General features: G+C 47.5%; 1 protein-coding gene across 1 annotated transcript; it reads right to left on the bottom strand.

Moving 5' to 3' along the window:
- Positions 1-12,042: 12,042 nt before the first annotated feature.
- Positions 12,043-25,018, bottom strand: LOC119452795 (glutathione hydrolase 1 proenzyme-like). The gene is made up of 6 exons (XM_049667195.1): positions 24,828-25,018; positions 20,823-20,977; positions 19,377-19,514; positions 18,045-18,178; positions 13,549-13,769; positions 12,043-12,289 (listed from the first exon to the last, which is right to left on the bottom strand). The coding sequence occupies exons 1-6, from the start codon at positions 25,016-25,018 to the stop codon at positions 12,043-12,045; spliced, it is 1,086 nt and encodes a 361-aa protein (XP_049523152.1).
- Positions 25,019-27,121: the final 2,103 nt, after the last annotated feature.

Genomic DNA, 27,121 nt, shown 5'->3' with positions numbered 1-27,121 from the left:
AGAAAAATATGAAGCATGTTCACACAGTAAAAGTGCTGTTTATGAAGACAATAAGCAGGAATAACGTACATGCAGCAAATTGATATCATACAAGCTATATATTAAATGTCAAAGAAATACGTCCCTGTGAACAGAACTGTCAAAAAGAAAATCTGGATGCAGATTTCACTAGAAAGATTCAAAATATGTCCACGCAAACCATTTGCAGTGATTAATCAGTGTTAAAGCTCAATGTAGGCTTTGCTAGTAGGCGAATGCTGTCCCATCCAAGTGCTGTTGACGACCACCACTAAGGTAGCCTGGCATTGGTCTGTAAAATATGAAGAGATCATCAAATCAAAAGCTGTTGAGGCATGAAAGTGTACAAACAGGCTGCGACAGCATCTCTGATTGGCTCAAAGTGCCACAATTACAGAATTCTACAATTGGGTGAAATTCAACGATTTCCAGACTAGCACCCCTGGCTGTGAAAGCCGATGACGCTTCTCCATAGACGTTTCAGCCTTCACCAAATGCACACATCATCCAAGAGAAACCCTGCGCAGCATTTAATAGCTCCACGATTTGTCTCTCTTGGCATCATGCTAGCATGCTCTCCCAGGGCTGTATTATGTAAGGATTCTGTTCCTACGAATCTGTTCATGTTTTATCAGCCGTCCCAGCACATGGCTGATGATGGAAGCATGGATTCATGCACACCAGCGACGAAAAGTAAATAGAATAAAAAATGTGAAAACTTTCTTACAAAATATGGCCCCTAATCTTAGTTTTCAATATAAAATCCACTACCTCTAAAGGGAATTCGGCTTTCAGTCACATCATACAAGGGATGGCTAAAGCTTCCTTGCTTCCATTAACTCCAAGTCAAATTGGTGAACTACCAGAGCAAGATTCTCAAGATGCTTCAAACAAGTCATTGTATTTACAGTAGATGTCAGGCGAACAATCTTTGCATCTTAATTTTAGAACCACAAGCGGGCAACACAATGTAATCTTTTTGTGCCTGTCCCGTTGCCACAGTTTCGGCGCCCAGACATGATCTCGCGTTCACCATGGTGAACCCACCACATTGCAATGACCACGTAAAACACTGATGCCAGCAAAAACTGCTCCCAAAAGCTCAACTGCAGCAAGTGTACAAATAGTGTTCTAGCCGTCTCTTCCCTAAAATAGCCAACGAGCAGCTTCCATGATCTATCGATGATTGTTATAAAACACACCAAGAATAACAGCGAATAAAAAATTGTTATACAATATATCACCATCTTGCCATAATCGTTAGAAACATTAATTGGCATGAACTCTCGTGACTTCTTTCTTAGCTATGGTAAAAATACTTTTGGATATTTTGCCGTAGCATCCGGGGAAAAAAAGCTTTTTTTTTGCTTCTTTAGAATAAAAGAAAACACCTTTACTGTTATCATCCAAAGATGCCACTATTTATTTGATTATGTTGCTGCTCCCATGCCTCCTTTGAGCCAGAAGCTACGTCGCAGATTGACCATCACAAAAATAATGGTTCTGCATGCTCTGGTTTAACTCGCCGTCACAAGGTGACGCCACCATCTCTGCTGTTCATGTCTGCATCATATTGTGGAGGTTTGTGTGCAAGATAGCTTCTTGCTGAGCATTTTTCCAGTAATATAAACATTTTTCCATTGAACGAATGGCTATAGATAGTAAAAAGTTTAATGCCTTTCGGGTCAATGTTTGTCCATAGCGAACCACCATTGCTTCTCTTCACTGGTTTTGGTTTCCTAGCTTCCTCTATATAAAGATAATTTATTATTTTATTTATGCAAATTGTGATTTGCTTGAAAGTATTAAAGAAATGCTCTTGGCTGACCCGTGACTCAATCCTCATGTAGCCTATTGACTCTTAATGCTTCAGGCACGCTCAGGATGCACGGCAAGCAATACGGGTTATGTAGAAATTAAAATTGCGTAAGTCCGCTTCCTTACATATGTCGCCTGGGCTAACCAAATGGCGGACTTATGGTTGGAAAAACGCGAGACCATGTAAAGAAATGACAGGGTGCGGTTATTTCTTTACCTGGTTTCGCGCTTGTTCCGCTGTAGAAAGTATAAACTAGCCCGAGTAGCAGTGGTAACAAAATGGCGGACCTCAGACTCGTACCGCCATCTCTGGTGCTCTTCGTTTTTTGGTTCATCCTAGTTATAGTCGCGGGCAACTTTCCGTTGCAATGAAGTAAAAGCTACAGAGTGAACACGGGCAAGAGCGCTCTTGAAAACACCCACATTCCCATCTGCGTTAACTTACTGTGTGGAAGAAAAAACATCTTGCAACAAAAAATCGCAGTGCCTGAAAGGCGAAGCATCGATTGCGATAGCAAATTAGACAGCTATATGAAGTAAGGATATTTCATCGGCCGTAACATGGAAACATTTGCTGACTAACTTAATTAACAAAAATGGTGTCAGCGCGCACAGGCAAACTGAACACATCGCACTCGATGATCGCGGACACTCGCTGTCAAAACGCTGGCGTGAGCAAGCGCAGCAGTAGCAGCGAGCGAAGTGACCATCGCGCTGTCGCTTCAACGCAAATTGAGCGGCGAGAACATAGCACGCACAAAGGTATGAGTCGTCTGCAGATCGCTTTCAAGATACGGCGCGCGCGGCCGCGCAGTAGAGTGCTGGCGGAGTAAAAGCCCTCCCTCCCCGCTTTCACGCGCGAGATTGAGCCGCGATCGTCAGTTCCCCCTTGCGGCCGGTCGCGAAATACGCAGTTGTTTCTTTCTGGGGTTTTACGTGCTAAAACCAGTTCTGATTATGAGGCACGCCGTAGTGGAGTGCTCCGGATTATTTTTGCCCACCTGAGGTTCTTTAACGTGCACTACAACGCAAGCACACGGGCGTTCTTGCATTTCGCCTCCATCGAAATGCGGCCGCCGCGGCCGGGATATACGCAGTTGTTGCCGGAGCATAACGCCACCTCCCTCCCTCCCATGCCCCCACTACCTTTCGCGCGACGGAAGATGGCGCGTTTGCTCTCCCGTTTTTCTCCCTCGCGCGCGTCAGATTGAGCCGCGGTCGTCGGGTCCCCTCGCGTGCTTTCACTCATGCATACAGCATGCGGCGACAGTGTTATCGGCCTTGGACTTTATACGGAACATCACAGCGACTCCGACGGCAAAAATGTGCCTGGAGTGTCCCTATAATTGATATCGCAATAATGCAAAATACACCACTGAGCGTAAAATTTCACCTATTCTGCTTTCTTTCTTGCGCGTTTGGGCAAACGCGAAACCATCGCACGTGGAAGCTACGCTTATTCAGTATCTGCTCTAAACCGAAAGCGTGGTCAAATTCTTGCCGAACTACTTGGCGCAGTAACGCAGTGCAATAAAAGCTCCGCCCCCTCGCTTTCCCTTCATTGCCACGGAACGTTGTCCGCGAGTGTAGCATGTCCGCTATCCGTTATCAAGTGTTCCGTTAACCCTTTAACCTCGTCCGAAAAGGGCAGACGCACCACTCGCCGACGATGGTGTTGGACAGCGAGTTGTCGCGGAAGTCGTACGTGGCGTAGATGCGCCCCTCCTGCCGTGTCATGGCCACCACGGTGCCGGTCCAGTGCTGCAGCGACTTCACGTCATGAGACCGGAAGCGCAGGTACGCCTGCTGGCCCTGCGCCGCACAGACCATTTGCCGTGCAGTGGCACATTGTGTATCAGTGATCTAATGTCTGCAGGGGCACGGCACTCACGTTAATATTCATGTGCCTTAATGGTACATTAAAGGAAAATAATATCGATAGATTTCGTCTTGGGGTCTATCATCGTTTTATGTGAGCCAGTATATCAATTTGTTGCGTAAAATATTGCCACCGAAGGTCCCCCTGCTGCTTCCTAATTCGAACTGTCCGCGCCAAAACGGACCAGTTTTCGTTATCTGCCAGTGATCCTCTATGCCGCTCTCTGAATTAGCCAGTGCTGACGTCACGTGAGAGGTACCATAGTCCACAACACGTGGCGCCACTCCGATTTTCCAGTTCTGTAAGTTTCTCGTTGATGAAGCTTTCGCGACATTTTGTGGCAAGTATAAAGACACGAAAAGTGCATCGCCATCACTGTCGAACTCTCCTGTAAGATATTTCGCGCCAGACGAGGTACACGGTATTCAACTACGCCGCCTTGGCGTGATGTCACCGTGGCAGTGCTTAAAGTCGAGGGAGGGGGCGAGGGAGGGCGGCCCTCCTCCTATTTTTTAAGGAGGGGCTCGGCCCCCTCTTGGCAGGTCAACTGTGGCGCCCATTCGACAAGTGTTGGAAGTTATTTTATTACCAGTAGTGCCTTTCGCGGGGTAATTCAGGTTCCCCAGTATTTCGAATAATGCTTCAATTGCGATTAATCGGTTGATATATATGTGAGTGTGTGCGTACTATTGGGGGCGAGCTCCACCACTGGAAAAGCTGGCGCCACCGTCGGCGTGACGTGTATGAGGGATCACGGAGCCACAGCGGCCACATCGTCTGCTTCGGAAGCGCCGAAGCGAGCTTAAAACGAAAGTTAAAGACCCACCTGCCCTCCGGTTCTGATTAAGTGGGGATGTTTTCACGCCTCGGGTGTCTGCTTGAAAACACTTGAAAGCACTGTAATAGGTAGTGGCTGCCTTTGAAGGAGTTCAAAATGGTAGGCTACTGCTCGGTGCCGCAGCGCCGGACGTACGCAACGGAGCCCGGTGTTAGCCTTCACACGTATCCGCAGGCCAAGATGCTGTGTGTACCTTGGACTGCGAAACCGGCAAGCAGCCATCGGCTACAACTCGGGAGTGTAGCAAGCACTTCCGCGAGAGATATTTCTGCTACGGCGTTGGGGCTGCGATGTTCGGCGAGTAGCGAGTGTACTGTCAAATGTTCATATGCTGCAGCCTAAAGCTCACGGCACGGTGCGAAAACGCGCTCGGCAGCGACAGCGAAACATTGTGCGCAGACATGCATGCAGACGAGCAGTCGGTCGCTGCGAACCCGTGCGATCGCTGCATTGAGGCTTCATTCTGTTATGCTCTGTTTGGTTATACAGACAGCCACATTTCACGTAGTCTGCTCTCAGCGATTGCCTATCATTCACGCAAGAAGCTGGTTCCGGGTACTCCATCGCGTCGACCGCGCGCAATGGGCGTTCACCGTACGTATTCGATGAAGAGAGAGCGCCTGTAAACTGTTTTGCGCTTTCTGTTGGCCCAAGGATATTATTTTGACAGTAAGAAACTTCCCTCGCTCGGAGAGTACTTATAGAAATGACCAGGAGGGCTCCCGCGTGGTGTTTTTATTGAGCGCCGACAGCCAAACCTACGAGGAGCGCGCCGCGTTATCCCTCATACTACGCAAGCTAGGCGCTTCCGACAAATGGCGACTCCGTAACTCCTCGACCCCAATGCTGGTCGCCACCCTGTGAGCCCCCCCCCCCCCCCCTCTCTTTTACTGAAGGGACACTTGAAGCCCTGCACAGGGGTAAAAACTCGATTGGTCTGCCGACAGTAAGAAACTGTTATGCACCCTTCGAGCCGACGAGGGACGATAGCGCCATTGTGACGAGAGCTGGTTGACTATCCTGAGATTAAAGAATTTGGAGGGAGGGGGGGACTAATTGTCACTTTCCGCGTTTTTACAAAGCGGGTTTAGCGTTCGAACTTCGCCGTGCTGCTTATGCCAACAGAACTATCAGCTCAGAGCTCTCTTATTTCCCCACATACTGCCGAACGATGTATTTTTTTAATAGGTGTCAGACGCGCGCTAGCGCGGCCCTGCATGGCTTTCCTCTTTCATCCATTCTCTCTATCTTGCGAATCCTTTTAAGGCGAAAGCCTTAGATCTCTGTTTCGAAGTCGCGTTGTGAGGTACAGAAAGTCACGTGACCCAAGGAAGGCCAGAGGCGAACCAAAGCATGTCCAGCCGTGTATATGAGATGACTAATGATTCGCAAAGTTAATGATTGATTAGTGATTGGATTAGGGTGGATTAAGGTGGATGAAAGAGGATTAACGGGAATTACAGTAGGCTTTACGACGCTCTCGCCTTCGCATCTCTTAGGCGACAGCTAAAACCACCTGGAAATTTTATGAAGCTTCCGCAGAATTAAGCGTCATTTCCTTCTTTTTATCACTCCATTCATTCGCGTGGAGGGCAATTAGTGGCGGACGCCTTCTGCGTTTTGTTCATGCGGGGCCTTAGCTTTTGCTGCACTGCTCGGAGTTGGTAGGAGTACGTGGCGAGGAGGAGAGTGTTCCTGTGGGGAGGGGAACGAAAAGCCGCGGCGGCCGCGTTCATCAGGCGCCTGTAACGTTGCTATTACGGCATCGTTTCGAAAAACTCTTGCGGCTGTATGTTCATTGTAGACTGGTACACAGTTGCCACTATATAAAATTTTCAGCTCAGTTGTTTAGGGTACCTTTAAATGTGTGTTGGCCTTGTATGGGACAAACCAGCACCAACACATTTCCGATTGAAGGCAAATTATAACTTGTTCACCTTTATATCTGGCCGTGGAGAGTATATACATTTCTACAAAAAAAGAAAAAAAAGAATGAAATGTTCTTTAAGTTATAACCAAATCAGTATAGTAATAGCAATTGATTGGCTAAGGTAGGTACCCACAACTGAAAACTCGCTCCAGCGTATCAGAATGCATTAAAGAGACCCTGAAACTATTTTTGGCGATTTTGTACAAACGTGCTGAGTCGGTAGGGTAAGTCCTTATGATCATTAAGTGACGCATTTAAGCGCTCCGCGTAAATCGTGTAATTTATTATAAGGTTTTAAAAATGTGCATTGCTACCATTCGCACCGGCGCCGCTCCCCTATGTTTTCAGCCGCCTCCTCCCAGTTGACGTAGTTAACCCAATTGACGTCAGCTAGGTGAGCTAGTCCGATTGGCTCCCCAGGTCGCGTCATCGATAATTTTTCCAACTTTATGGTGAACGAATGTTGTTCGTAATAGTTGGAATGTTGGTAATTTCTTTCTACAAAAAAAAAAAAAATGGGCTCCAATCCACGATGTGAATGTGGTATGGCCAGCGAAGCTGTGATATCACCTGATCCGATAGACCAATGTGACGTAGCCTTGAATTGGGTCCTGCCGAACATGAGCACGACGCCGTTGGGCATATTGACGTAACTGTTCTTTTCGTTGCTCATTGTATTCGCGCAGCTCTTCAGGCGTCTTAACTGTGCGTGGCTTATTTGGGCAGGAAACGCTGCTTCCTGCCTAGCCGGAGAACGACGCCGTTGTGCACATTGACTTTGCTGTTCCTGTCACCGCTCATCCTGTTCACACTGCTCTTCGGAAGTCCTGACTATGCGTCGCCTTTCCATAGCGCTGTCGCAACACAAATGAAATCAATTGCTATAGGCGGGTTCTTCTTTTACACGTGAAAGTGTAGTTACGTCCCTCCCTGGTTCGTATGTTACAATTGCCGCTTCCGGGCAACTGCAGCTCATGCAACCGTAATCTTATGCAACTTACACAACAGTAAAGAGGTTGGAGAGGCTTCGCGCGCTGGCTCCAAAACAACCGGAAGTAGACGACACGACGTCTTATGACTCAACCAGTGACTCAACCAGTGAAGGCGGAGCTTAGCCCCGATCACTCGGCGAACGAGTTGAGGGGAAAAGGCATGGCTAAGGAGAAGGGTAACTTGTAATCGTCTGTAGCTCGAGATCTCTTAATATGAGACGCTTCACTTAAATTGTGGCGCTAATATTTTAATGCAGCTGTACCCTACGCGTCTACAAAATTTGTCCGAACCGTGTCAGGGACCCTTTAAGCTCCCCTGCCCAAATAAAAAAATTTAGGTAACAAAACAGCGTTGCACACAGTGTATATGATACGCACGTTGGGAACTTACAGGAGTAAGAGTGCGAAAATGTTTACCGCGTACCACTCCCACCCCATAAGATTGCCAGCGCATACCAGTAACGTAAGTTGGCCGCGCTCACCGTGTCCATTCTGTCCTCGACGAAGAGCGTGTTGGGCATTAGCTGGTGGTGGATGCGGTACCAATCGATCGCCTCCTTCGGCGACCGGCTGAACATCAGATTCCGCAATAGCACCTGCGCACATTGACGATTCTTTAAAGCTGCTGTCGAGGAAGCAGAATTCGATCACTTGATTACTTCACTGCCTATAAGAGTGCAAACTTTTCTGATGGTGACTTCGGGTGGTCGTTTTAGAGCGGTCCATTGATATATGGTCATCTTGCTCGGGTGGTCGAAAAAGGGCGCTCCGACTACATTCGCTTATATCGATGAAATACGACTTGGAGCGCCCAGAAATGCTCTCATCCACGACGCCATCCGGTCGGTTTCCGGTCGCGCGAGCCCTATGCACGAGCCGTCAGCGTGCTTTCACCGGTGTCGGTCCAGCCGTTCAGATGGTTTCGTAATTCTGCTTTGTGTAGCCCACGTCGATGTGGGTGACGCGTCAATGTATGCATTTGTTAACGACACGTTCAGTTCTACTTCTGAATCGAGAGGCAGGCAGTGGAAACATCTTATGATAGTGCTGAAAAGTTTATATTCTGGCGTAGGAATGTCTTGCAAGCGACGGTCACTGTAGCGGTCCTTCTCGTAGCTGACCATTTTTTCTCAGGCTTGGGCTGTCGCTCGCCGTAATGCTACGCTGTTGCGTCATACGGCGGCCGTTCAGTTCCCCTCGCTTCCTTCCCTCTCACTGCTCCGGAAAGTGACCCACCGTTCGGATGGCGCGTGCATTCTCTGATACGGATGTGGAGCTCCGTCTTACAGTCCGACTCAGTTCCCTGCTGTCCCCGACTACGCTTCTCTTCTTTTGGCACCCATTCTTGTGCACTCTAATAGACAATCCATGAACCTTGGGATTCAGATACAAATCACTATCAATAATCTACCTTTGTCGACCCTTCCGCCTAGTGCACTTTTCGCTTCTGAATGCCGCGATGTGTCTTTAATCTGCAAGTTCTTTCTTCGCTGGTTTTAAGTTGGTACCAAATGATAGCGGTGTGTGTTTTGTGGTTCTAGGTAACCGTGATTTTACACGTGTTTGCATCCTCCCAACGCCCCTTTCGTGTAAGGCCTGCAAGCCTATGAAAAAAGAAGGAAAAAAAAAAAAAACGCTTAACCTTGCACTCGGCCGCGCAACGCATTAAACAGCGAAGCTGGGCGATCATAGCCCAGCATTTTCGCGAACTTTTCAGCTTATTACTCACGATGATGATAATTTCTTTTCGCGCGTCTCGGACTTACGGCCGTCACTGCGCTTTGCATAGCGCAGCTTGCAGCACCGACACCGCGTTCCAGGAGACCCCCTCCGTGAATGCGTCTCTCTTTCTCTCTCTCTCTCATAGCGCGCAAAACCTCTTCACCTCGCAGAGCACGAGCGTAGGAACGCGCCAGCTGTGGACGAAGACGACGACGCTCGAACGCAATCATATGGTTCGCATAAATGGATGTTCTGCAAGCGTGGCTGTATAGCCTAGTGGCAGTAGCGCACCCAGGATCTCTGCCAGAGGGGGGAGGGGTTGACAGTTTGCTTTAGTTTGTCAATACCATCTAAACAGCACTAATTTCAATTTATTCACGGGAAATTGTCAAAAAATGCGCTTTTTGCGCAAGTTTGCGAGTGTGCAGACGATTGCGCGTCTTACATCTTAGTTGCAATACTCAAAGGCGCAGGGAAAGAAAAGGGGTTAAACAAAAGGAGGGGTTACATTGGCCTCGGAGGGGGGGCGGGGGGAGGGGGTTACAATAGAGCACTGCACGGGCCCGGGCCGACCCAAAAGCCTGGGCCCGGCGAAGTGTTTGTGGGCGGGCTCGGGCCGGGCCCGGGCTTAAAGCCGCGGGCCCGGGCCGGGCTTGAGGCCCGGGCCGGGCTCTGGCTTGAGGCCGCGGGACCGTGCCGGACTCGGGACTTGAAGCCACGGGCCCGGGCCAGACTCGGGCCCGCTCATTGAAGGGCCCAAGTAGGCCTTCGAGCACACGCGACCGTTATGCATTGCATGGTTCAATGCATTCTGTGCCAAACTGAAGTGAGACGTGCAAGATGACTGTTATATTTAAGTCCACGGCAGGACGAACGCCTCTCCCTGCGATCTCCAATTAACCCCGTCTTGCGCTAGCTGATTCCAGTTTGCGCCTGCGAATTTCCTAACTTCATCACCCCACCTAGCTTTCTGCCGTCCTCGACTGCGCTTCCCTTCTCTTGGTATCCATTCTGTAGCTCTAATGGTCCATCGGTTACCCGTCCTACGCATTACATGGCCTGCCCAGCTCCATTTTTTCCGCTTAATGTCAACTAGAATATCGGTTATCCCCGTTTGTTCTCTGATCCACACCGCTCTCTTTACTGTATATCTTATCAGATACTGTATATCTTATGAAAGAAAATATTAAACAGATGAAGTTCTCATTTTTAACAGCGGAGCTGTTTCAGCCAGGCGTAATGCGTCTGCTGAATCCAAAAACGTGGGCCAATCCTGGCAGCAGTGCAGAAAGCGTCCTCGCGCAATGGCACATGCACCTGTGAACTAGCGAAGCTGAGCCTGAGTAAGCCTAGTCAAGAAGGGTGGGGACTACTTAAACTTAGTCAGTCATCGACAGGCAGTTGATAGCCAATCAATAGCTTGTCGATAATAGATCAATAATCAATAAATTCACGAAAATGCTGGGGATGACTTGGTAGTGCTTAGTCGAGCCCAAATACGTGGCCAATACCTTACGATAGCCAATCAATAGCTAATCGAGAATTGATCAATAAACTCGGATAACTTGGTAGTACTTAACCTAGCCCAAATACGTGGCCAATATCTTGCGATAGACAATCGATAGCCAATCAATAGCTAATCAACAATAATTCAGTAATAAATAAATTCCGAGAAATCCTGGGGATGACTTGTAGTGCTTAGCCTAGCCCAAAAGCCAGGACTAGCTAGGTGCCCATCAGCTCGGCTATCTCTTTAGCATTGCGCCGCCAGTGCAAGCTACGCTAATTTTTTTTTCCGCAAAAACGAACATTGTTTCCACGTAAGGAAAAATAAATTATACAAAGAACCACTCCTCAAACCATTTCCATGTTACCGCTTTTGCGATTGCACTATTACCAATGTCGATACTATTGCATTCTTTTAGCGCTAAGGCCAGTTTGTGCTTCAATTCATAAAACAGCGTTTTACTCAAAAAGTTAACTGGAACGCCCATGCATTTCGTCGGACACTTTGAAAATTAATATCTCAAAACTGGTTCAGTCCTGAGAATTAGTTCCAAGTGGATACGCCTTGCGAACTCAGCGGCTATAATTCGTAGATTGAAAGATGTGCCGTCAAATAATTAATTAAAAGTTATTTACCGTAATTATGGTAATTCTTCAATTAGGCATTTTGATTTCTCGTGGAAGTAATGGCCGCCTCATCGAGTAGTTTAGATCAAGAATTATAATTGTGCTATCTGCCACAGGCAATCTTTAAAATTTGGTTCAGCTAAAATGAAACACCCTGTATATTCGCATGCTAAATGGCATCACAGAACCATATCGTACAAATCAATGTAAGTGCATGCGCACCAGCGGAAAAATAGCAGCACAGGAAATGGCCGGATTACTGATGTTCCCGTGGGAGAAACAGATTTCGGTCTTTTATTGCTTATATACTGCAGCTGAATAAACCTAGATCATGAAGGTGAGGCTGACAGATACGGTACAATCTGTAAGTAAAAAAGAATTTTTTTTCTTACAGGCCGTACCTGGTCATGCACACACGGGCCCTAGCTAAGCTTAGTAATGAACGCCCGGGCCGGGCCCGGGCCTCGTAAAGCGAGCCCGGGCCGGGCTCGGGCCGAAAAATCAGGCCCGTGCAGTGCTCTAGGTTACAACCCTTAACTTCCCCCCTCCCCCGTCGGTGCGCCACTGCTTAGTGGTTACGACGCTCGCTTTGGGACCGGGGTTCGAATCCCGCATCGGCAAGAAAGTTTATTTTATTTTCTCTCTTGGTAGTTTCCTGATACGCACCACAAATTACGGCTGGCTTAAACAGCTTCGCTGTTAAAATAAATCATCAGACCTGTGCTACGCCAGTGATGGCGAAGCCGCCGCCGACACCGGCCGCGACGGCCACCAGCTCCCCCTTGTGGAAGACAAACGCGGGCGCCAGCGAACTGACGGGTCTGTGGCTGGGTGCCAGGATGTTCGACGAAAGCGATCCTGGAAAGCCCCACACGTTGGTATGCTGTGCCAGGTCGAAGTCGTTCATCAGGTTGTTGTAGATGATGCCCAGCTTCTCGGATATGATCTGTGACCCGAGTCTGCACACGGACGGAATCACCTTAGTCACGTGCGTTCTGGCATCTTACTGCCCGCGACATGCGTGATCAGAAGAGCCCAGATACAGAGACATGTATTTTTAAGGCGGAGATTTTCTGTTTCAAGGTCGCGTTGTGTGGTACAGAAAGTCACGTGACCCAAGGAAGGCCAGAAGCGAACCAACGCATGTCCAGCCGTGTGTGAGAGATGATTAATGATTAGCAAAGTTAATGAACTATTGATTAGGGATTGGATTAAAGTGGATTAATGAGGATTAGGGTGGTATAAGGTGCATTAGGGAGAATTAAGGTGGATTAGGGTGGATTAAGGTGAATTACAGTATGCTTTACAAGGCTTTCGCCTTCGCGTCTCAGGCAATAGCTAAGGAGACCTGGGAGTTTTTTTTTTTTAATCATTAGAATAAAATTAGGACTATTTGATTTTAGAACCAATGTAGGCTATCGCAGAAGCTTTTATGCAGCCATCGCTTCTGACAGGCATGCAGGTTTGTCACACACGTCACTGAAAACATAAAATGAAGTTAAGCCACCAGAAGCTCACGAATGTAGGATTCGTTAAAGAGTCGTGAAATATTTATAAAACCCATTTGACGCGTCCAAGCGTTGCTGCTTGAAGTAACGCCAATCCAAGGCAATGGCAATTGTGCGCGTCTTCTGCGGTGACACGGCTCAAAAGATGGCGATTTCACTGCAACCGAATGTTGGCGCCACCTGTCACCGCGCGGCGCGTTTTGGCATAGTGGTGTCAAATGGCCCCAACGTTATGTTGCAGTGACACTGCGAGCTGCCCGTGTGTGACCATATCTTTACATCGAGAACAGTGTCTCGGCTTCAGAGTTGTACGCGATCGATGTTATGCACTTGAAGTGTTCGCGAGTTTGCTACATTGCTATGCCTATATTCGGAGCCCCTGTTCTGTTAAGAAAAAAAAACTAATTTGCTTTCGTTTGCGCCCCTCACACTGAGTAATGTTTAAAGCATGGCGGCTATGTCGCTTCCATGTGTCTGCAGTACGACAAAGCATGGCCTTCAGATTGGCGCCCATCAATAGCTGTGGGGGCGATATAACAGGCCTAGACGACGGAAAATTCGTACTTTTCTTCTTAACAAACCAAGGAAGTAACAGTGTTAAGTGTTATATTACACGACCCGGACCATAAAATGCGATATTGCTGCGTAATTTGATCAATAACGGAGAAGCGTGGTAAGCACGAAGTCTTTTTTTTTTTTTCTGCACTCACACGGAGTTCAAGGAGGTTACCAGCGCGACGACGTCTCCGTTGGGCGCCCAGATGATAATGGGCACGGCACCTCCGCTAGCACTTTTGATCGCGTAGTGCTTTTCCGGCGGCGCTCTGTCATGTTCGAGGTAGTATTCGGAGTACGAAGGCAGGGAACCGTCTTCGACAATTCTATCGGCCAGCTCTTTCAAGTAGTCCGGGTCCGTCATCGTAGCGAGTTTCTGCGAGGACATAAATGGCGGCGAATTCTGCAGGTTATAATTAGAATACCGCACTCCTTTCTTCATTTAGCGAAAGAGGGTCTACAAAGGAAGCCCGGCACGTGCCAAATCGTAGTCCAAGAAAACATCCTCGTGGTTGTCGGATAGACGACGACTCCTGCTCCGATGGAACATTTCAAATAAGTCACTTGCTTCTTTCCTGCGCCCGTCATACAACCATACTATGATGACTGCCAAAGGCCCGCGAAAGATCGTTAGACCCGCTTTACCACGCTGCCCATGAGCGTTCGCTTTTGTCCGGCGAGCCATGCCTTCACCGGCTGCTGGCCCGTTGTTCCCGTTGACCCACAACAAATCGTCCCAGAGAAAATGGTCCCATAGGTGAACCTCGTCCGAACTAATTCTTCTACAAGGTTAGTTTTATTGCGACAGAAATTATATGGACACTCCAGGCGGCATTTCTGCCGTTGCCGTGAGGTTCTGTATTAAGTCCAAGGGCGATAAAATCGTCGCGCGCGCCGTATGCTGTATGTGCGAGCGTGAGCCGGCGATCGCGGCTCAATCTCGCCCGCGCGAGAGGAAGGAAAGCGGGCAGGAAGTGTGTCGTGTTCCGTGACTTCCGTCGCTCGCGAGGCATCCAACGAGCGATCTGCGTTGGGGGCACACTCTACCAGTGGGGTGCGTTGGCGGTTCGTAGCTTGGTGCTGAGCGTTCTCGGCGCTCAGTTTGCGTTGAAGCGATAGACCGCACGAAGGTCACTTCGCTCGCTGCTACTGCCGCGTTTCCTCACGCCAGCGTTTTGACAGCGAGTGTCCGCGGTCATTGAGTGTGATGTGTTCATGTTTGCTGTGCGCGCTGACACCATGCTTGTTAATTTAGTTTGCAAGTGAACGCTTACAAGTTGATACGGCCGATAAATGTACTCCTATAAATGTACTATCCTTAATTCGTGTGGCTCGATCTCTGCTAATTTGCTATCGCGATCGATGCTTTGGACAAAACAGCGACTTTTTCTACTTGCCGCTACACGCTTTCAGTCGAGCTCAAGAATTCTCAACATATGGGCAGAAAAACGTGCACGTCGTATGATGCGTGCATGAAGAGTGCAGCAGCAAACTGGATAGACGATACACGCAAAAGGGGCGTGCAAATTTCTTTCGCAGGTGCGTGAACACAGCATTGTAATTGTTCTTTGTGACAAAAGAAAAAAGAGATGTCCCCATTGTAAATTAACCGGGAAAGAAAACCAGCACTCAATCAGAATGGTTTTTATGAAGATCTCCTTATAGAAACGGGGTGATGGATGATGCTATGCTAAGCTCGCCAAACTCCGATGCCGCCTATTCAAATACACGTGAAACACAAATGCCTACCCTAGACCGGACCACCTCTAGACCGATCGGTGTTGAGTTTGTTGCATTATAGAGAACGCTGAATTGTAGTGACTGTAGGCAGAAAATTTTTGACCTAATGTTCGTTTTTTACAAGATTTGTCGAAAATTGGGGAGTTAAAAAAAAACTGATTTGCTCACGAAATTTACAAATACGCAACTTTGCACCAAAAACAGATATCGTATATATATAGTTGTGTAAACTGAATCCGCTATAACATCTAAAAGCGGTCAAAGGTTATATGTGAATTTGCAGCTTACACGATTTCGTTACAGCTAGCAACACGTTTTTTTTTTTTTTTTTTTTAGTTGGTTTGTGGCAAAAACGCAAAGACGATAGCACCGTCGATGTTAATGCGATTAGCATTGAATCAATGTAGCGACACACTGTATTGCTGAAGATTCCTTTATTTAAAATCCGAAGTGGTCCTGCTGAGGTTTCCATTACTTCGGCTAATATGCGACACACAGTCACCGGGACCTTGCCAAGGTTTAAGACTGGGCGTGTTGGTATAGGATACCAGAGGTTGGATTGCGCCACATTTCGACGGGACACACAGAAGATAAACACACACAACAGAGTGCACACACAACAGAGTGCGATGCCGAGCGCAGCCAAAATGATCATGTGACAAAGCCGGTTTGGTGTTGGTGGAAGGCCTTTCTTTGTAATATTTTTTTTGTCACTCTCCCCCTTTGAGTACCTTGCTGTATTTATTCCGCTGACAATGGAAAAAATGTACAGTTGCAAGTAGAGCTCCTTTGTGTGTGGTTCTTTTCTCTGTGTCCCGTCGAAATGTCGCGCAATCCAACCTCTGGTACTCCGGGATCGGCCTATTTTACTGCGGCACTCGCTCGCCTGGTTCGCCCATGACGGAATGACGAAGGAGGAATGTTGTCGATAGAACGATGAAGGCGGTATGACCACGGACGACAGCGTGACCACTGACGACAATGCATGGGATGACGACGAGTGTATGACGACGACATTATGGCTAAAATCGGATGGCGACGACGAAACGACCTGACGGCATCCCGATTACTTACTCTATGACCACGATGCCATGACAACGGCGGCATAATCACGATCGAATGACGAAGACGGCATGACGAGAGTCGGACGACGACGATGGAACATCCGCGACCGCATCCTGACCGCGAGTGCATGCCTAGTGCTAGTGGTCCAAGCTATTGACAACTCCGGAATTCGTTACTTGTGCTGGCAACACGCTGTCCAAATAAACGAAGATGGCTACGGCATCCAGGTTCATGGCGGCTCTTTCGCTCGGTGTTGCGCTCACCATTCTCGTTTGCAGTGTTTTATAGCCATGGAGAAGGAGAGCCAAATTGCTGCTCAGCGGCGCAGAAGGGCGGAGAAGCTTAACTCATCGGATCCCGAAGTAGTTCACTGGCAATTAACGGTTGAGTGTAGGAAGAACGAACAGAAGAAGGCTAAACTTGCTGCGGAGACATCAGAGCAAAGGGAGGAACGTCTTGCAAAGCGGCGTCGCCAGGAGGCTGAGCGACGTGCCCGACCATCTCAGCAGCAGCAACAACAAGACGCCGTCGATGACGTCAAGGCTCGCCCATTGACTGACTATACGGTGAAACTTAGCGAAAGCGCCAGTGCGACTCGGACCTTCGAGACGGGCTTCGTAAACAATCTGTTTGGATATGTGTGCGACGTGTGTGAAAGACTGTCGCACATGAAAGACTTGACGCCGGTAAGTAGTGCCATGCGTGAAACGTTGAGTTTAGCTGCGCCGCATGAGTGGGGTGAAACCGTGGCGCGGGTTTGTACAACGTGCAAGAATTTTCTCGTTAAGCAGAAGATTCCACTCTTTAGCGTTACTAATGGGTATCGTTACCCGCCAATGCAACCGGTTCTGAACGATGTGGCCGACTTAGCTCGCGCTACGTATATCCTGGCATAGCCGAGCTAAGCCACTGCTAACTTTTCGCTGAGTCATTGTCATTTTTGCTGAGTCATGCTCACGACTATGACTTCTACCATCATCTTTTAGTGTTTCCTTCCCTTAGTACCCACGCCCGAAGCCATTTCAGTGGTTTTTGAGTGTTAATATTTTTCGCTGGGTCATTGTCATGACACGCATGTCATGATATTTATGTCATGAGCTATCGCTTATGTTTGTCATATACTCCTGTCATACTATGCCAATTTTGGTACCTACTAATTTAACGAAACGACCACGAGAGCACCAAGACGTAGGCGGCTGTTTCATGACCTACATGACACGCATGTCATGACAATCAATCATGACATTACATATCATTTATGTTCGTCATATACTCTTGTCATAGTATGCCAATTTGGTACATACCAGGTCAACGAAACGACCATGAGAGCACAAAGACGTAGGCGGATAGATAGATAGATAGATAGATAGATAGATAGATAGATAGATAGATAGATAGATAGATAGATAGATAGATAGATAGATAGATAGATAGATAGATAGATAGATAGATAGATAGATAGATAGATAGATAGATAGATAGATAGATAGATAGATAGATAGATAGATAGATAGATAGATAGATAGATAGATAGATACTGTCAAAGTTGCAAATGTTTGCTAAGAAATGCTTCGCATTTAACAACATGTCTTCTCCTAAATGAGAAGTCGTGTTCACGAAAACAGGCAGGGAACAGCGTCCGTCTCTTTGCCTTGCCCGACTAGCTTCGGCAAGTAAACGCGGTCGGTTCAACCAAGGTCGGCTCGCTAGAGCGCGTCGTATGTCACAGTATAGACTATATATACGTTGCTATCCGTGCCAAACGAGGTTATACGTATGTGACTCTTAACACCTGCATGACCATTCGTTTCGCTTGTCGCAAGCGCTGTTCACCCCGAGCAGTCACCTCGGGGTCAGTGAAGTTGTAGTCCCCGAACAGAGAGCGCCGGCCGAAGCCGAACTTGAACGCCTCGGCGAGCACATGGTAGAAGGACGCGTCGTCGATGGTCGGGTGGTTGGAGTACTTCTGCTTCACGATCCCTGCACAACGGTCACAGACACAGCCGTGGTCTAGTAGGGTGCTTTTTTGGGGGGAGTGAGTATTCTCCCGGCAGCCGGGGGAATTTCTCCCGGCTGCCGGGAGACAAGAAACCGGCTAGCATATAGGATTCAAAGCAAGGACGTCATCGTCACCGCTCTTTAATTCGCATCTTTTACACGGAATCCGCGAATTACGCGGATTCCACGATAATCCGCATCTTTTTACAGGGGAGAGGAAGACCATTATAGGTGTGAGCGGTATATTTGCAGTATCATTTACACACACAAAAAAAGAAATATCAGTTTCGCCCGAAAGGCGAAGCATCGATTGCGATAGCAAATTAGTGGATAGCTATACTAAGTAAGAATAGTAGCAAGACCGTAGAGGCTTGGGCTAGTCGGTACATACTCGATAGGGAAACATCGCAAAAAAAAACACGACAAAAATACAAGAAGGGAGAGAGACACCAGCGCTGGTGTGTGTCTCCCTTCTTGTCTTGTCGGTGTTTTTTTTTTTTTTGCGCTGTTTCCCTATCGAGTAAGAATAGTAGATTTATCGGCTGTATAAACTGGTAAACACAGGCACACTAACTCAATGAAAAAGCTTGGCGTCACGCGCACACAAGCAAATATGAACACATCTCACTCGATGACCGCGGAAACTCGCTGTCAAAACGCTGGAGTGAGGAAGCGCGGCGGCAAGCGAACTGACCTTCGGGCCCGCCCGGGCCTCAAGGCGCCGGGGGAGTATAGGGAGGGAGGGGGAGGGGGGGGGGGCGTTCTACTCCGGGCGGCCGCGCGCGCCCACGTGAGCCGCTGTATTTTGAAAGCCATCTGCGTGGGACACACAGTCCACCGCGCGCTGTTTTCGCGGCCGCCCGAAGTAGAACGCCCCCCCCCCCCCCACTTCCTGTGTACCCTCCCCCAGGAGCTTTGCGCGCTACGCCTTCCCGCTTCGTTCCCTTACATGCGCGATTGAGCCGCGATCGCCGCCTCACCCTCGCACGCTTTCACTCGCAAATACAGCATACGGAGCGCGGCGACGATGTTATCGCTGTTGGACTTTATACAGAACGCGCCTGGAGTGTCCATATAATTGCTATCGCAATTAGATAAAAAATTATAAATATAGGGGACCCAAAATAGATTGTTGAGGTTATACGCAGTACTTCATTTCCGCGGGCGGGTGCACCCTTACCGCAGATTGCTGCCGTGATGGCTCCGGTGGTGGGCGGAGGAGCCGTGACCAGCATGAGGTCGTCGTCTAGCGTGATGTTAAGCGTGGGTAGCCTCCTGGCCTCGTAGTTCAATATGTCCGGCAGCTTGATCAGGGATCCTGGTGCGGATAAGACGACCTTCGAGGAAGACTGCGAGGTGGTCAGCTCATCGCGATTATCTTCGTCCTCCCGAAACGTGCTACTGCAGGTACTATTATATCGTTGGCCGTTGTGCCGTACTGGTCGTCTTCGTTTTGTCGTGACGAGTTATGGCGGGCTTTCGCGCCAAACTTGGTGAGCGCTTCCTTGGTCGCAGTCAGTCGTTACTAGCCCGACAGACCAATCAATCCCGTGCCCCAGGTCGTATCATCATCATCATCATCATATCATCTATTATTATTATTATTATTATTATTATTATTATTATTATTATTATTATTATTATTATTATTATTATTATTATTATTATTATTCAATCCCGCCGTATTGTCGAATTCACAATCTCGTCACTTCTTATTGGCTCGGGACTGCTACGGTCTCTCTGATTAGCTCAAAACGCCAACATGGTGTGGTCACAATCGCACCCCCGGTGAGACCGATGTCCGTCACCCACTCGCCATAGGCTCTCAAGTATTTGTTCGCATTAATTCCGCATATATAATTAGTACATGCATATATATACAGGATGTTTCAGCGAACACTTTCATAATTTATTCAAGGTTGCCTGTGGCAGAGAGCCCAATTCTGGTTCATGCGCGGGCCTACTCGAAGAGGCGGACATTGCTTGCACAAGAAATTGAAATGCATAATCGAATGATTAACAAAAATTCACTAATTAGGTTTTTAGCTAATTACCATATTGGTCCATATTGCAATTTACAAATTGTAGCCGTGGAGTTCGCAAGGCGGATCCACTTGAAATTAATTCTCAGGTTGACATCAGTTTCGAGATATTAATTCCCGAACTTTGCGGAAAAATGCATTGACGTTCCAGTTAAGTTTGTGCTTCAATGCAGAAAGCGACGTTTTGTTAAGAAACTAACTGGAACGCCAATGCATTTCTCCGCAAAGTTCGGGAATCTCGAAACTGGTGTTATCCCGAGAATTCGTTCCAAGTGGATCCGCCTTGTTATAACTCCACGGCTACAATTTGTAAATTGCAATATGGGCCATCAGGTAATTAGTTAAAATATAATTAGTGATATTTTGTTAATCATTTGATTATGCATTTCAATTTTTTGTGCATTAAGTAATGTCCACCTCTTCGAGTAGACCAGCTCATGAACTAGAAGTGGGCTATCTCCCACAGGCAACCTTTAACAATTTTTGAAAGTGTTCGCTGAAACACCCTATATATATATATATATATATATATATATATATATATATATATATATATATATATATATATATATATATAATCTTACCAATGGCGGCGAGCTCCTTGTGCCATTCCGTGGCGAACTCCTTCTGGTAGAAGTAGTCCTTTCGGGCGGCTGACGCAAGCTTCGTAAGGGTCTTCGCCATCTCGATCTGCTTGAACGCCGCGCCCACCTTCAGCTGATCGAGCTTGAAAAGCACCCTGCTCGCGGGCAATGTTATACGAAAGCCTGCTGTGCCAGCTTCTTGTGACATTTCCGCTACGCTGGTTGCATTAGAAAGCAAAACAAAACAAAAAAATCTCTACATCATTTCTTTTTATGCAGACCGTTAGACCCGTGACGCTCTCTTTATTTTGGAGCGAGGCTATAGCACATTGAGATAAGTCTCGATTTTATACTATGTAGCCACCGAGTCGGCTTCAAGAGAGTGCCACTTTTGTTTTCGTAAGAGTAGATGCTAGGGCGTGTTGGTATTGTATTAATTTCTAAATGTAATAAAGAGCGCGATATAAAGCAAGCTGGTGTGCAGCTGCGTTTCTGCGTGTCTAAATTTACCGTTTGTGTCCGCTTTGCATTCTTACGTTCATCATCAGCCTATATGTCCACTGCAGGACGAAGGCCTCTCCCTGCGATCTCCAATTACCCCTGTCTTGCGCTAGCGTATTACAACTTGCGCCTGCAAATTTCCTAACTTCATTACCCCATCTGGTTTTCTGCCGACCTCGACTGCGTTTCCCTTCTCTTGGTATCCATTCTCTAACTCTAATGATCCACCGGTTATCCATCCTACGCATTACATGGCCTGCCCAGCTCCATTCTTTCCTCTTAATGTCAACTAGAATATCGGCTATCCCCGTTTTCTCTCTGATCCACACCGCTCTCTTCCTGTCTCTTAACGTTAGGCCAAACATTTTTCGTTCCATCGCTCTTTGTGCGGTCCTTAACTTGTTCTCGAGCTTTTTTGTTAACCTCCAAGTTTCTGCCCCATATGTTAGCACCGGTAGAATGCAATGATTGTACACTTTTCTTTTCAACGACAGTGGTAAGCTCCCAGTCAGGATTTGGCAATACCTGCCGTATGCACTCCAACCCAATTTTATTCTTCTGTAAATTTCTTTCTCATGATCAGGGTACCCTGTGAGTAACTGATATCCCTTACTTCTTGTTGATCAGTTTTCACAGTTCCATGAATTCTATTTGGGCTGTCGATTTTGACACTTTCATGTTTTGTCGATTCTTTATTAGGTCCTTTGTTACATGGAGCCTTACCTCCCACTTCAGTTGTTGCTTCTGAGATCAGCCTAGTTACGGTTTCAGTCATTACCTCTATGTTGTCTTCATCTTCCTGTTCTGAAGCTGCATATTTGTTTGCGAGCACCAGCTTGAATTGGTCTGTTTTTACCCTTACTACGTCTAGGTTGGCCTGTTTCTTCTTGACTAATTTTATTATTTCTCTCTTCAAATTGAGATAAATCCTACACGTCACTAACCTATAGTCACATCACTTTACCCTACCTAACACTTCTACATCCTTCACTATGCTGGGATCGGCAGAGAGTATGAAATCTATTTCATTCCTTGTTTCTCCATTAGGGCTTTTCCAAGTCCACTTCCTGTTGCTGCGCTTCCTGAAGAAGGTATTCATTATTCGGAGCTATTCCTTTCCGCGAATTCTACCAACATCTCTCCTCTAGTGTTCCTAGAATCGATGCCGTAGTTGCCAATTGCCTGCTCACCAGCCTGCTTTTCCCCCACTTTTGCGTTGAAGTTGCCCATGACTACAGTATACCGAGTTTGCACCTTTCTCATTGCTAATTCAACATCTTCATAAAAACTGTTCTTTTTCTTCATCATCGTGACTGGAGGTTGGGGCGTAGGCTAGTTCTACCTTCATTCTATACCTCCTGTTCAGCTTTATTACGACAACTGTTACCCTCTCATTAATGCTGTAGAATTCATCAATGTTGCCCGCTATGTCCTTATGGATTAGAAATCCTACCCCGAATTCTCTCTTATCTGGAAGACCTCTGCAGCAGAGGACGTGGCCATTAGTCAGCACTGTATAAGCCTCACCAGTACTTCTAACCTCACTATGGCCAGTAATATGCCAGGCGATGCCTGATAATTCCTCAAATAGCCCTGCTAAGCTAGCCTCACTCGATAGGGTGCGCGTGTTGAACGTTGGCAGGTTAAGTTTACAGTGGCGGCTTGTCCGGACCCAGAGATTAACACCCGTCAAATACCATTTGCACGATTCTTACGCGTGCCTTTTTTGAATAAAACTTGCGTCGAATTTCCATGCGCGTTACAATCGTAACTAATTCTACTCAAAATCAAAAACGAAAACGAGTCTTACAAAAAAAAAAAAATGAGAAACGACCCTAATCCTTGACTTAGGTCTCCGCTAGTGGCACTCGCACCTCGGCGTTGGTGTACCTTGGTGCATTGTTTGGGTTAACTTTGTATTTTCCTTGTGTTAACTTTGTGGTATTAAAGTGAAGTACGACAGACTCAGAGAATGCTGGTGAATTCTTGATGTAAACGATGTAAACTACACTACACTACACTAGGCCCGGCGTCCTCGTCGTCTACTACCATGGCGAACAGAACGGGGGGAACCGAACTAGGAGGAGCGAGCGAACGGAACTGGCGGGAAACCGCCACACACATTGAGCCAAACCTGTACCGATGCGGTGGGTATCTAAAGTGTACGATTGTGTGCTTTGGTCTACGGCAATTAGACTTTCCTTAGTTTCTAATTATTCCTGACACTTAATTAGCTCTTTACTGTACTAAACCTGTGATCTGATGTTATATCTATCATCAACTTAAGTAAAACCATCGATATCTACCTGTTTTTATTTGAACAGCGGAGCTGTTTAAGCCGAGCGTAAGTGCGTCTGCTGAATCCAAAAGTGTAGGGCGATCCTGGCGGCAGTGCAGAAAGGGTCCAAGCGCAATAGCACATACCCCTGTGAACTAGCGAAGCTGAGCCTAAGTCGTGCTAAGCATGGTTGGGACTACTTAAGCTTAGTCAGTCATCGATAGGCAATTGATAGCCAACCAACAGCTAATCGATCAATATTTAATAAATTCTGGGAAAATGCTGGGGATGACTTGGTAGTGCTTAGCCTAGCCCAAATACGTGGCCAATACCTTGCAATAGCCTATCGATAGCCAATCAATAGCTAATCGATATTCGACAAATAATAAATTCTGGGAAAATGCTGGGGATAATTTGGTAGTGCGTAGCCTGGCCCAAATACATGGCTAATACCTTGCGATAGCCAATCTATAGGCAATCAATAGATAATAGATAGTCTGTCAATAATCATTAAATTCCGGGAAATGCTAGGGATGATTTGGTAGTGCTTATATAGCCTAGCCCAAATACGTGGCCAATACCTTGCGATAGCTAATCGATCAATAATCAATAAATTCCGGGAAATGCTGGGGATGACTTGGTATAGTGCTTAGCCTAGCCCAAAAGCCAGGACTAGCTAGGTGCCCATCAGCTCCGCTGTCTTTTTAGCATTGCGCCTCCAGTGCAAGCTACGGTAATATTTTATATGATTTATTTTTAATTTCGTCCCGCCTCTGTGACAAACCGGAAGTCGGCCCCTATATATATAGCCGGGAGTTGCTACGCAAGAAACAAAGAGCGTCACTCGTAGCTCGTGCCACTAAAAAAATTCAATGCACGGTAGCTAGCCTCACTGCCATCGAACGAGTCGTCTGAAGAAAGCGACGCTCGGAGACATCGCAAGGTGGGTCCATGGTGCGTGGAATACCGTCCAGCAGACGATGGCTGCGCTAGCCTTCAAGAAATGTAGCATTTCTAAGGCATTAAATGGAACTGAATATGGCTTTCTGTGGTCGGTAGATAGCGAAAATGAGGTCTTGTCAGACTCTGGTAGCGACTAGCCGCTAAGATTCAGATGTGTGCGTGTGTCTGTACGCTTCGACTGGGGTTTCGTGACTTTATGTGCGCGGTAGAATCGCCACCATTATACAGGGTGTCCCAGCTATCACGCAGCATGTGCCCGTTACCTGAGCCGTCGGTCCCTTTCGATGTCATTTCTGTACAGCTCCAAGTCGTCGATCATCCGTTGGCTGACCAGGAAGCCCTCCTTTGCCAACTCGATGGCCTCTGTGAACAATTGCTTCCAGGCCAAGTTGTTGCCTGTCAGCTCGTGCAACTTGACCAGACCACGTATCTGGCCTGGAACCGCGATTGACATGACGCCTGCAGCGTCAGCGCGTCGTTGGACGATGTTCTCTACTCCACATGCATCTCAGTGAAGCACACCGGGGGTATACCATATTCTGGACGTCGTACAATTCCGCCATATTGTCAAATTCTGCAATGGCGGCATTTATGCCAGTCAGAGAGGACGTAGATGGACCAACCAGAGCTGACAAGATGGCGAATTCGACAATGCCCAGAATAGCACCCGGTTCTGCGTCTATCTCCTCGCGACGCCCTTGCTTTCCAACGGTTCCCGCATTTCCCTGTCGGGTTCCGCGCTGTTAAGAGTGTACTCGTTGCTTAACTTAGTTAGCGAAGCTTAATTAGTTAAATATTTATTTTATTTCTCTTGCAAATGATGTCCGCCTCTGAGAGTAGTCTAGTTCAGGAACTAGAATTGTGCTGATTGCCATGGGTTACTTTTCAAAATGCTCTTAACAGAAAAAAAAATTACTCAGAAACTCCTCCGCGGGAGTTGTCTAAGCATGCGTAAGCATTGTGCCACTTGCTCATCTCCAGGCAGCCCGGTGTCATTGTCAATGTTATGAAACTCGATCCGACCAGTACAAACGACAGCGCTGCGGCGACACGAACTGCTGCCGACGGCGGCGCGAGGTGAATTGGTGACGCAAGGAAAGTGCTGCAGGTGGCGACGCCAGGTGCGCTGATGACGTTCCGATCATTATATAAGCCGTTATCGCTCTTTAGCGCCTTATCCAACCGCGTCGAACCATTATGAACCGCGATCGAACGTACTCAGGCGGTGGCTGCGTATATGGCGCGGCCGCGCGGGCCCTATCTTGAAATCGATCTGCGATGTGGGCTCAGTGCGGCGAGTGCTAACAGCTTCGTGTGCTCTGTGTTCTCGCCGCGCAGCTCGCGTTCAAGGGAGAGGCAGCACGAAGGTGAATTCGCTCGCTGCTACGGGCGCTATCTTGAAGGACGGGCGGTTTTTCTCGTTGGGTAAGCATAGAATGCTTACGCATTTAAAACACACATACCCCGTATACATTTCGTAATGCCGCCGCAAAACCGCTAGCGCTTGGCATTCTAGGCAGAAAGACCAAGAAGCGCTCACCAGACTCGGTGGTGCTGGAGGTCGCGTAGAAAGACTTTGACGCTCCGGAAGGCGACTCCTCGCGTCCGTCGATGAACCACGTCTTGCGCGAGGCGCTGGCGGGAAACGCATCATCTCTCAACTCATGCAAAACACTTCCAGCCGCGTCAGTGTCGCGATTCAACTTGGTAATATCACTTTTCCAATCTTAGATTAGTTAAAAATTAACTTCCACTAATTGACCAATCGATAAGTTAAAGGCCAACTGCAACCAGCTTTCGCTTTGTCTAAATTGTGTATAGTATGTATCATTAAAGTAGTCTTGACAAAGTTGCACGGTTGATAGCTGTGTAATTTTCTTACTATAATAGCCTTTAAATGTAGCACCTATGCCGACGCACGCGTGCACCTGGCAGTTAGCGGATATGACGTAAATCACAGCACGTCGCTTCAGAGATTTTTCAGCGCATCGCGGGTGGCGCCCAACCTCTGCGTTCATGTCGAGGAGCCACGCGTTCTTGGTCAAGCGGCGCTGACCTAGCTCCTTGCCGACTCGGGCGGCCAAGATAAAGGAACATCGCTACTTTTAGATTTATTGATAGTCGAAGTGCTTATAGGAGAAGAGCGACACAAACGCCGTCAATCAGTTGAAAAGTCGCACAGGTGGAAAAGAAAGATACAGAACCTGTTTGCGCGTGCTTAAAGGGAATTCAGCGCAAACGTGTGTGCGTGCGTGCGCGTGTGCATGTTGAATAGACGGCGCTTGTGCCGTCCTTCTCGTTCTTTCCAAGGTGTATTTACCTTGTTCTTCCTGTGTCTGAACCATTGCACACACACCTTTCGTGCCGTGAATACCAACTTGCTCGGCTTTCTGTGCTTTGTTTCTGGTACTCAGATCGCATTTTCTTGTTCTACCGCTTATCCGCACAATCTTGCAGCTTCGGTTGTCCTTCATTGCTACAAGTGCTGCGCCCTGCCAGAACTTTGTTCTTGCATGTCGATAGCTGCATAAAATTGCACAAGGTCTGAACTTCAAAC

The sequence above is a fragment of the Dermacentor silvarum genome, chromosome 5 (genome assembly GCF_013339745.2).
Source record: "Dermacentor silvarum isolate Dsil-2018 chromosome 5, BIME_Dsil_1.4, whole genome shotgun sequence".
Classification (NCBI taxonomy): domain Eukaryota; kingdom Metazoa; phylum Arthropoda; class Arachnida; order Ixodida; family Ixodidae; genus Dermacentor; species Dermacentor silvarum.
Note: the sequence above shows the minus strand (reverse complement) of the source record. Positions and strands in the feature narration are given on the sequence as shown.